Source organism: Lolium rigidum, chromosome 3 (assembly GCF_022539505.1).
Source record: "Lolium rigidum isolate FL_2022 chromosome 3, APGP_CSIRO_Lrig_0.1, whole genome shotgun sequence".
Taxonomy (NCBI): domain Eukaryota; kingdom Viridiplantae; phylum Streptophyta; class Magnoliopsida; order Poales; family Poaceae; genus Lolium; species Lolium rigidum.
The window spans coordinates 258,959,014-258,970,998 of NC_061510.1; the positions used below are offsets into that span (position 1 = coordinate 258,959,014).

Genomic DNA, 11,985 nt, shown 5'->3' on the forward strand with positions numbered 1-11,985 from the left:
CAAAATTTTCAAGTTTCAGTTGGCCTGGGTGAAACCAACATACATATGATCCAAACACTAAATCGATATTTCAGTTCTGAATAGAACTTCAACACGACTCTTCACGGATATTTTACATATCCAGCCTTTTTGTTACACTGTTTTTTATTACATACGCAATGGAATTTAGAAAAACATGAGCACGAGTATGGGCAGCATGGACATGGTCGAAACAGTATCAATGATTAAGATACGTAGAAGAACCAGTTGACAAAATACATGATCAAAATTGTGTAACCAATCAATATCAAGTATATATCCAGTATCATGTACAAAAGATTTGCTAGAGCAACAAGGCTTTGAGAATCACCTATGAGCTAAGGATGTTAAGGAGTGAAACCCTGCTCTGGATCAACCTCCTGAACAAGGGCTCAACACCGTTCTCAAGATCAGCCAAGCTGTGCTCCAGCGCTCGCAACTGCGTCTCCTCGCAGACGACCCTCCTTTTCTGAAACCTCTTTGAGACAAGAGACCATCTGGTGACCACGATTTGCTTTGGTAAGAGGCGAGATGCCGATTCAATCAGAGAGAGAGCCATCTCTCTTGCTTCTACCAGTAGCCTGACCGTCATGCAACCTTCGCTCATAGCTTTGCTGCTTGTGATCTTCTTGAAAGGCTTATGTGCCTTCTTCACGAGGCGAATGAAAGACTCGATCTTGAGCTGAATGGCTGCGGCATCTCCTCTCTTGACGCCAAGCTGCAGCTCCTGGATGCTCATCTTCAGCTCTGCCAAGTTCTCTTGCATGGCATTGCAGAGGTCAACAAGGACAATTGATCTGTCAAGCTCTTCCTCAACCATTTTCCTTTGCAGGGGCAAAGAGAGGCTAACTTGGTTGCTAGGCAAGCTCATGATCTCCTCTATGCAGCTGTAGATGTCTCCAAGCCTCCTCAAACCATCGCACATCGTGCCGATGGTCGCGGAAGGCGAGGAGATGCGTGTTTGCAGGCCCTGCAGCTCCACCTCCACTTTGGATTCAGTGGAGTGGGGAATACAAGGCAGACTTGCAGATCTTTGATGGCAGGCCATGTCTCTAATGGATGAACTGATGATGATTTTCTGTTTGAGATGGAAGAGGAAGTGAAGAACATATGCAATTTGTTTGTGTGCTCAACCCTTTGTAGCACACCCTATTTATAGTCAAGCTCCAAAAGGAATTACGGAGCAAGTTTTCCGCTGCGGCTTAATCATCTGTCCCCAAGGCAAAAACTGATGCTTTCTTATTCTGGTCAGCGCAGCTGGCAGCAATAAGTGAGATCGAGAGCGTGTGCATGTCTCATCTATAGATGGCAAAGTATCTGCACGAGTGATTTGTCTCAATACCATATTCGCAAATCATCACAGGAGGCTGAGGGGTTCGCTGAATGACCCAGCTTACTCACCTTCTGACAATCTGGCAACTTGGTTCTCAACTTGTGACAGTTGCATCTGCACCTCAACCCTCGTGCAGCATTGTTGCCTTCTTGGCATGTCTATCCTACCTGCAGCATGATCCACCACACATGAGTTAGTATTATCAACAAACACATTAATTCTTTCTTGTTCTGTTTCCAGACCAATAAATGCATAAAATATTTTAGTGAGACAGAAAAAATGTAATACGACATTTACGAATTACCAGCCTATCGCTTAATAGTGCAGGTTGCTGTTTTGAACTAACCTATCAACTGAGAAGGTAACAAACAACTATGAACAGTTCAGGCTTCTACATCAGCAAACGCTATTGATATTAATAGAAGATTTATAAATGCTTCTTGAACTGAAGCTTTCACATACAATGTCATGTATATATCCTTGTTCAGTGAACCATGTATCATACAAAATATTCAGCATACTCGTGAAGTTTGTAACATCACAAATGAATATACTCATATAACACAATACCAATGTTTGTTTGTTTAGAGTGCTGCATTTTACTAATTGTTTTTAGGTAAAGTGTTGTTTAATATAAAGTAGAAGTGCTGCTTTAATATAAAGTAATCATATCGTTGCATCATGTTTCACATGTTAAAATGTGCAGTCTCCGTGAGTGCTTCCTAATATGGGATAAGGAGATAAATGTACCTATTTAGCATTTCCTATCTGTCATGTTTATCTTATCCCAGATAAAAAAATAGAGTGCACAGGCATTCCAGATGGGTTTGGAAACAGCACGAGGGATAAGATTCCAATGAAAGCATAGGACACAGCATCTACTAGTTGTTACGAGAGAGGAAAGAGTTGACTTTACGTACAGAAACACGCTCAGTCCTGGCATGATGCAGGTAACATCTAGATAAGCATGAACTCAACACCTCATGCAGCATTGCTGTCATGTTTCATCAACCTGCAAAAAGATCCACCACAAAAGGATCATCACTATTGACCAGCCGAAACAACTTAATAAAAGAGATGTAAAATAACTTCGTGTGGAACCGAATATCAGCTGAAACTAGTGGTTACTGCCCCTATATGTAGAGGATCCAAATTATTGTGGTTAAGTCTGGTACACCTGTTAAAATAATAGGGCATGTATGAAATGCTAGTCAGGTAATGATGAGCCACTGCCACATGGCCTAGAGCTGGCATGTTTATAATAGTTAGTGTATCGCAAGCAAAAGATGATAAGCGCCAATTGGAAATTTTAATTGGTGCGAGGTAACATGGCCATTTCAAGGATAAGGCCAAATAAAAATTGAACAGGTGTAAAACTTATAACTAGAAATAATTATATACAAAACTCCTACCTATTGACAAAACTGTGAATAATTCAATTTTCACTCATACTCTACATGCCATTTTCTTACGAGAAATTTCCTTTTAGCTCATTAACATCCACCATATACTCTAGAAAAAAACATATCAACATGACATTCAGCTATGCCTGGTAAATATCAGTAAAATCATAAGTCATGGTATGAACAAGTCAAAAATGTTTTTGTCAACTGATCATTTGTATGTACATTTGGTACTGCACGCAAACTAAAAAGATTCTATATGACTGGTAAATCCTTTAAAAGGCGGATGTCAATCACAAGGTGCTAAAGAAACAAGGTCCAAGGAATATCTAGGAGCTAAGAATGTTCAGGAGCGAAACCCTGCTTTGGATCAATCTCCTGAACAGAAACTCAGCACCGTTCTCAAGATTTCCCATACTTCGCTCTAGCGCTTGCAACTGTTCCTCCTCGCAAACGACCTCCTTTTTGGGACAAGAGACCATTTGCTTCCTTTGGTGGTGGTGAACTGCTTCGGCAACAGATATGACGTGGATTCAAGTAGAGAGACAGACATCTCTCTGGCTTCTGCTAGTAGCCTGACAAGATTGCAATCCTCAGCAGTAGCTTTGCTGCTTGTGATCTTCTTGAAATGCTTTTGTGCCTGTTTCGCGAGGCGAATGAAAGACTCAACCTTGATTTGAACAGCCACATCGTCTCCTCTTTTAAGAACCAGTTGCAGCTCCTGGGTACTCATCTTCAGATGTGCTGAATTCTCTTGCATGGAATTGCAGAGATCAATCAGCACGAGGGACCGTTCCAGTTCCTCTTCCACCATTTTCTTGTTTTGGGGCAAGGAGAGGACAACTTGGTTGCTGGCCAAGCTCATGATCTCCTCGATGCAGTTGTAGATGTCTCCAAGCCTCCTCAGACCATCGCACATTGTGTCGACGGTCGCAGATGGCGAAGAGATGCGTGTTTGCAGACCCTGCAGCTCAACCTCCACTTTGGATTCAGTGGAGTGGGGGATAGAAGGCAAACTTGCAGATCTTTGATGGCATGCCATGTTTCTAGTGGATGAACTGATGATACTTTTTGTGTTTGGACTAGAAGAGAAAGTGAAGAACAGATGCACTTTTTTAGTGCTCAACCATTGTGGTGCACTCTATTTATAGTCAAGAAACAAAAGCAGTTCTGCTGGCAAAGGCCATTAGGCAGAAAGAATATTGTGCACCACGATCTGTTTGTTGCCAATAATGGACCAATTCTTTGCAGAATGATAACTATCTGTATCCGTTACAAGCTGGTGATGTTTATCTTGTTCGGGAGACAAGCATCACTAAGTGCATACCATGTCTTGACAACTGACGGCAAAGCATCTGCACGAGTGCTTAGCTTAACTCAGAATCCAGACCAGCAAACCGAGGGAAAAATAAACTTAAGTGGAATTCATGCAACTGAGTTGTATGTTCATGGACCAGATGACTTCATGATCCAACAGCCTGTCAATTAGTTCTCAACATCTGACAGTTGCACCTTCGCCTCAATTCCCGTGTAGCACTGTTGCTTTGCTGGTATGTCTCTGCTACCTACAGGCTACAACACGATCCACGACACATGCATTATAATCATGAATAGATGTTTCACTTCTTCTAACGCATTTTTTACTCTCTTACAACATAAGCAGCTTGTGAAAACTAACTCATAATGTTACTGCAACGGGATCAAGGTTGCCAAATTCCAGATATTAGAAGGTAGTGCATGTTTCTGCAAGAAATTCGTGGTGTCATCCTCAGTAGCAGAAGTAGAGGTGCCTAATTACATGAGGAACTTGAAAATAATGCACAACAGACTGATACACAGACAGAAAGTATCTCTATCTCTTCAGACCCCATCTACTCACATGGCCACCACAGCCTCAGACAACTTGATGCACTTGCCTATCTTAGTATAAAGCAGGAAACGTTGTTAAATGCTAAACAATGCAACATTAACATGTTCCGAACGTAGGCAAACTGTGGTCTGCACGATTACTTGACACTACAGGAAGACAAGTAGCCATTTGTTATTGTCAATCTGTCATGTTTCAGTTATGTCTGGCAAAATGGACTGCAAGTGCCCAGAGTTATTTTCTGCTATAAGGTGGTGAGCAAGAACCGCAGTTCATGAAAGGAACAGTTGACAAGAAGAACCTCCAAAAACGTGTTCAATGTAATGTTTTAGTGCCATAGTTTACTTGATGGCTAAAAAAAATCTCAAATCAAACTATGCCATATCTCGATACTGGAAAACATAACAAGGGGATGAATTCAGCAGATTTTTACATGGGAGCTAGAAGGTCACGGATCTAGGTGCAGTAATAGAGAAAGTATATATTTTTTTGTCTCAAACACACAGTAACACTCCACACTATTTTCACTGAGAAGAGAACCCAACAGGTTCTACTGGATAAATCATGTATCTAATAAGCATTTTCATCTGTCATGTTTCAGTTATTCCAAAGAAAAAATGCACGGGCGTTCAAGTTCGATTTTTCTATAGCACAACGGAAAAGATTTCAATGAAAGCATAGGACACAACATCTGCAAGAAAGAAAAGAGTTGACTCAACCTACAGAAGCACGCTCAGTCCTGACATGATACAGGTAACATCTAGATAAGAATGAACTCAGCACCTCATGGAGTATTGTTGTCATGTTTCATCAACCTGCAACAGGATCCACCACAAAAGGATCAGCATTCTTGACCAGTCGAAACAACTCATCAAAAGAGATGTAAGGTATCTTCATGTGGAATAGAATATCAGTTGAACTAGTGGTTACGGCCTCTATATACAGAGGATCTAAATTATTAGTGGCATGTGCTTACGTCTGGTACACCTGTTAACATAATAGTACTTGTAAGCTATGCTAATCAGGTAATTATGACCCACGACCACATGGCCTAGAGCTGTCATGTTCAATATTGATAGTGTATTGCAAGAAACAGATGATGGCGCCAATTGGAATTTTAATTGGTGTGATGTAACATGGACATTTCAGGGATAAGGAAAAATAAAAATTGTACAGGTGTACAACTTATATATTCTATAGCTAGAAATAATTATAAAACAAGCTCCTACTTATTACCAAAACTGTGAATTATTTGATCTTCACTGATACTCTACTACATGCCATCTTCTTACAAGGAATTTCCTTTTCAGCTCCTTAACATTAATTGTATACTCGAATAGAGAACATATCAACATGACATTCATCTATGAATAATAAACACCTCCGCCTGGTAAATATTAGTGAAATCAGCAGTCAGTATGAACGTGGTAAAAACTGTTTTTATCAACTGATCATCTGTATGTACATTTGGTACTCTAAGCAAACTAGAAAGGCTTATATGACTGGTGAATCCTTTAAAAAGTGGATGCCAATCACAAGGTACTGAAGAAACATGGCCTGAGAAATATCTACGAGCTAAGAATGTTCAGAAGCAAAACCCTGCTTTGGATCAATCTCCTGAACAGAAACTCAGCACCGTTCTCAAGACCTCCCATGCTTTGCTCCAGCGCTTGCAACTGCTCCTCCTCACAAACGACCTTTCTTTTCTGGACAAGAGACCATTTGCTTCCTTTGGTGGTCGTGAACTGCTTCGGCAACAGATGCGATGTGGATTCAAGTAGAGAGACAGACATCTCTCTGGCTTCCGCCAGTAGCCTGACCAGCCTGCAATCCGCAGCAGTAGCTTTGCTGCTTGTGATCTTCTTGAAAGGCTTCTGAGCCTGTTTCGCGAGGCGAACGAACGACCCAACCTTGAGTTGCACAGCCGTATCATCTCCTCTCTTGACAACCAGTTGTAGCTCCTGGGTACTAAGCTTCAGATTTGCTAAGTTCTCTTGCATGGTATTGCAGAGATCAATCAGCACGAGGGATCTTTCCAGTTCCTCTTCCACCATCTTCTTGTTTTGGGGAAAGGAGAAGCCAACTTGGTTGCTGGGCAAGCTCATGATCTCTTCAATGCAGTTGTAGATGTCTCCAAGCCTCGTGAAACCACCACACACTGTGTCCATGGTTGGGGAGGGTGAAGAGATGCATGATTTCAGATCCTGCAGCTCTATCTCCACTTTGGATACACTGGAGTGGGGAATAGAAGGCAAACTTGCAGATCTTTGATGGCAGGCCATGTTTCTAATGGATAAACTGAAGATGTTCTTCTGTCTGAAATGTAAGATAAGAGAAGAACTGTACTCTGTTGGTGCTCAACCATTGTAGCACTCTATTTATAGTCAAGAAACAAAAGCTGTTCTGCTGGCAAAGCCCATTAGGCAGAAAGAATATTACGCAACACGCTCCGTTTGTTGCCAATAATGGACCGATTCTTTGCAGCAGCATAAGCATCTGTATCCATGACAAGCTGGTGTTGTTTATCTTGTTAGGGAGACAAGCATCCCTAAGGGCATGCCATGTCTCAACAACTGTCGGCTAAGCATCTGCACGAGTGCTTAACTCACAATCCAGATCAGAAAATCGAAATAAACTAAAATGTAAGTGATGCAACTGATGTTTATGTTGATGGACCAGATGACTTCACCTTCCAACAGCCTGTCGATTTGGTTCTCAACTTCTGACAGTTGCACCTTCGACGCAATTGCTGTGCAGCACTGGTGTTCTGCTGGTCTGTCTCTGCCATCTGCAGCATGATCCACCACACATGCATTATAATTATCAATAGATACTTCACTTACTCGTTTGGAACATAAGAAACTAGCAAATAAACACCACAGGAACAGGTTCTAGCTTGCAAAATTCCAGATATTAGAAGGTAATGCCTGTTTCTGTATGAAATCTATGGTGTCACTCTTCAGTAGAAGAGGTAGAGGTGTCCAATTACATGAGAAACTTGAAAACAAGGCACCTCCGACTGCTACCCAAATAAAAAGTACCTCTATCTCTGCAGATCCCATCTACTCACATGGCCACCACAGCCTCAGACAAGTTGATGCCCATCTTAGTTTAATGAAGCACACGTTGATAAATGCTAAACAATGCAACTTTGACATGTTCCAAACGTAGGCAAACTGTGGTCTGCACGACTACTTGACAGTACACGAAGACAAGTTGCTTTTTTTTGTTCGACAAGTTGCTTTCTTTTTTAGTTCGACAAGTCACTATTTTGTATTGCCAATCTTTCATGCTGCTATGTCCGGCAAAATGAACTGCACGAGTGCCCAGAGTTGTTTTCTGCTATAAGGTGGTGAGCAGGAATCTCAGTTCATGAAAGGAACAGTTGGCAAGCAAGAACCTCCAGAAACGTGTTCAATGTAATGTGTGCCAGGTAGCTTCAAGATAAGCATGAACTCAACATCCCATGGAATACTGCTGGCAAGTTTCATCCACCCCTAATAAAATCCATCATGAAAGGATCGGCATTTTTTATCATATTAAAAATAGCATGGATAATGGTAAGACTGTAAACTTTAAAAGAAACGTGAGGTATTTATGTCATTGGTAGCATGTGTGTAAGTCTGGTTTATGCGCATTTGTCAGTTTTTCAAGTTTCCTCTTCATATCATTTAATATAGTTACAAGCTTGCCGCATAGCCTGGATTTTGCATACTCATGCATGTATAGAAAACCAATCACAAAATAATTACATTAGTGCAAGCACAGGAAACAAAAGTATGAGGCTAAATTGTCAAGTGACAATATAACCCCTTAAAATCTGCAGGCAAAAGATGAAAAATATTGTCATACTGAATATTGTCTGCCATTAAGGAGCAATCAACCAGTATTTACCTAGGAAGAAAAATCACATTTCACCAAAATCAGAAGTACACACAAAAGAACATTGACAACATAAACATGATGAAATCATTTCCCCTTATAGTCTACCAGTGATACACTAATCTGTACATGGGTCTCCCATAGACACTAGATAGATTTACACAAGGTTTTCAAACCCTTTAAAAGGAGGATGCCAATCACACGGCCCCAGGGCAGCAACTCATCTTGATGAGCTAAGAATGTTCAGGAGAGAAACCCTGGTCTGGATCAATCTCCTGAACAGAAACCCTGCACCATTCTCAAGATCTCCTATTCTGCACTCTAATGCTTGTAACCGATCCTCCGTGTGTATAACTTCTTTTTTCTGGAACTTCTTGGACACAAGAAACCATTTGCTAGAATTGGAGGTGATAATCTGCTTTGGCAAGAGATAGGATGCAGATTCAAATAGGGAGATAGCCATCTCTCTTGCTTCTGATAGTAGCCTGACAAAGCTGAGACCTTCAGAAGTAGCTTTGCTGCTGTACTTCCTGAAATGCTTTCGCATATTCTTCGCTGAACGGAAGAAAGACTCTACTTTGAGGTTGACAATGGCATGATCTCCTCTTTTGCGGACTAGTAGCAGCTCTTGGATACCCATCTTCAACTCAGCAAAGTTCTCTTGCATAGCATTGCAGATATCAAGCAGCACAAGGGACCGTTCCAGCTCTTTCTCCACAACTTTCTGTTGCTGGGGCGAGCAGAGGCCAACTTGGTTCCTTGGCAAGCGCACGATCTCCTCAACACAGTTGTAGACATCTGCAAGCCTCCTCAAGCCATCACACAATGTGACCATGGTGGCAGGCTGCCTACAGAGGCATGTTTTTAGGCTGTGTAACTCTTCTTCTACTTTGATCTCACTAGAGTGAGGCCTAGAAGGCAGACTTGTAGATCTGAGATGGCCAGACATGTTTTTGATGGAGGTTGTGAATGAGTGATGTTATATTTCTTCAGGACAAGGAAGAGATGAGAAACGAAGAAAAGTTGCACTCTGTTCAGGCTTTTCAGGTGTACTCTATTTATAGTTCAGAATCGAAATGCCAATGTCATTACCAAGCTGATGGTAATCTAAACAATGCTCTTGAGCAAGTTTTATGATATGGTTATATGGCGTAGCCATTCGTGCATAGACAAGTCCATGCTGTTTCACCTTGTTTGTGCAACAGACATCAATAAGTGAGCTTACAAGCAGATGTTGTCCCTATAATTGGTGGCAACTCATACGCACGAGTGCTTAACATTACTCGGAATAAATCCACATCGGTGACTGATAGGAAGCAAGCAATGGAAAGAACCTACTAGCTATGTAATTGGCGTTTGTTGGAGGACCATCTGCCATCTACAGAATGATCCACACCTAAATTATATAAGCCAGTTTCTGCTGGATAGAGGTTAAGGGAGCAGAAATAAGACAATTATAAGAAATAAGATCTGCTAGTTGACTCAACATCCGGAAATGTGCTCACCTAGTTCAGGTCATGAACTGCCCACCTCATGGAGTCGCCCTGGCATGTCGCGGGCGTCTGTGACAAGATCCACCACAAAATGATCTGCAATCTTGACCATCTGGAATGGAATCAGCGTAAGTGAAGAACTAAACTAAAGACAATAATTGATGATCTAATGCGGATGTCATTAGTACGAATTGGATGGTCAACAGCATTATCACAGAGCGTTACCATTTGGATGCGAACAGCCATCTAGTATATAAAGAGCATCTTTCAGAATTCAGCATCTCGAGAAGTTGCGAAGAGACACCACCCTCTGCTCTACCTCACTGCAGCAAGTGCTGCTCTGCTCCACCACGTTTGCCAGAGCTAGGCGCGGCGGTTTGCCAGCACAAGAAGCTTACACCGCGCTTTTTCTGCACGGCAGCAGCGGACGTCATCGCCGTTGCCCTGAACCGCCAGTTTCTGACCGAGGAACTTCCTTGCAAGGCGCAAAAGGGCTCTGCGCCCCAGATCCAGCGGCTCGAGAGACAGCGCAAACTCATCGTCGTCCCTTGCTGCCTCCGCCATACGAGGTGGAGGAGCGGTGACTCGAGGCGGATGAGGAGGAGGGGTATGCGGTGCCGGATTACTCGCCGGCGGCGAGACTTTACGAGAGAGGAAGGTCTGGTGGGGCACAGACCGGGCCACAAGTTACCTATAATCCTGAAGAATGAATCTTAATTTTGTTAGAGAGCACTATAAACAAAAAGGGCATTTGGTCTAGTGGTATGATTCTCGCTTAGGGTGCGAGAGGTCCCGAGTTCAATTCTCGGAATGCCCCCTTTATTCGTTTTTTCCTTTTTGCTGCCTTTCCATCTAATTATTAATTTGAGACAGGGATTTGCACATCAAATTTGTTTACTCCCTTCTATCCATATAATTTGATACAGGGTATTTACACATCAAATCTGTTTACTGCTCTTCCTCTTGCAGGTGCAGATGATGCACTGAAAATCGGAAAATGGGCATGCTAGTCTTTCTTTAAGAAAATGAAGTTTTCTTTTTGACTATGTGCGAGTATGTAGATATACATTACTTCTATTAAAAAAATAGTAATATACAAATGCTTGTGCTATTGTAAACTAGTAACGCCGCAACTATGAAGAACACACGTCCTTCTCCTTCGCCGGAGAAGAAGAGAACCAGCGGTTGATCCATTCTTTAGCGCTGAAGAAACCCCTTCCTAGTAGGCGTTAACAAGTGGCGATAGCCACCAGCCCCATAAGATTGGATCTGGCTTGATAAGAAACACCGGCCAGAGGAGCCCTCCGAGTTTCTTCAACGCAGAATCTGATGCCTCATTGGATTCCCTAGGACAGTGTTCAAAACACACCTCTAAAAAGTTGCAGCATAGAAAACTACACTCCACATAGATCGTCGCTACCAGCCCAAGAGAATTACCCCCATATCGCATTGACCTCAATCACATCCATACAGTATGAGTTTACCTCGAGTTTGTTACACCCCGTCTGCCCTGCTAGGACCAGGCCATTGTGTAGCGCAAGGCTTCCGCCATCAATGCATCCAACACAAACGAAATGCCTCGACATCTAGCTTCTAAAAAGCAATCCTTGTCATCACATATTATAGCACCTGAGGAGCCCGCATCAGAATCTAGATCGAAGGCATGGATATTATTCTTCTTCTTATTATTATTAGAGTACAATGTTAGTACATCAATTTCGGGCGTATAAACAATTTAATCCTCAAACTTGCAAATTCTTCAATCCAGTGCATAGCCTTGTGTTTCAGTAATACTTTTTTGAAAATTAGGCCGGCCCAGATAATTTCTCCCAGCATAGCAAGTTGAATTGACATGTGTGCTCGTCTGGTAGGATTTTACGCATTCGTGTGATAGGGGAGAACCTATAGCGACACAATTTTTTTTTTGCAATGATCCCTCCCTCAAAACCTAATTTCATCTCACCATTAGGCCCATTATTATTCTCACAT

General features: G+C 42.1%; 3 protein-coding genes, 1 non-coding gene and 1 pseudogene across 4 annotated transcripts; 1 reads left to right on the plus strand and 4 right to left on the minus strand.

Annotated features, from left to right (window-relative positions):
• Positions 1-245: 245 nt before the first annotated feature.
• LOC124703346 lies at positions 246-1,068 on the minus strand. Its single transcript, XM_047235566.1, has one exon. It carries the CDS (start codon positions 1,064-1,066, stop codon positions 350-352), a length of 717 nt encoding a protein of 238 aa, XP_047091522.1. The 5' UTR covers positions 1,067-1,068; the 3' UTR covers positions 246-349.
• A 2,012-nt stretch (positions 1,069-3,080) lies between these two features.
• LOC124703347 lies at positions 3,081-3,800 on the minus strand (annotated as a pseudogene).
• A 1,614-nt stretch (positions 3,801-5,414) lies between these two features.
• On the minus strand, positions 5,415-7,313 carry LOC124703348. The gene has a single exon (XM_047235567.1). The coding sequence runs from the start codon at positions 6,901-6,903 to the stop codon at positions 6,190-6,192; it is 714 nt and encodes a 237-aa protein (XP_047091523.1). The 5' UTR covers positions 6,904-7,313; the 3' UTR covers positions 5,415-6,189.
• Positions 7,314-8,127: 814 nt separating this feature from the next.
• LOC124703344 lies at positions 8,128-9,995 on the minus strand. Its single transcript, XM_047235565.1, has one exon. The coding sequence runs from the start codon at positions 9,450-9,452 to the stop codon at positions 8,724-8,726; it is 729 nt and encodes a 242-aa protein (XP_047091521.1). The 5' UTR covers positions 9,453-9,995; the 3' UTR covers positions 8,128-8,723.
• A 746-nt stretch (positions 9,996-10,741) lies between these two features.
• On the plus strand, positions 10,742-10,813 carry TRNAP-AGG. Its single transcript has one exon. It is a non-coding gene; the product is annotated as a tRNA-Pro (tRNA).
• Positions 10,814-11,985: the final 1,172 nt, after the last annotated feature.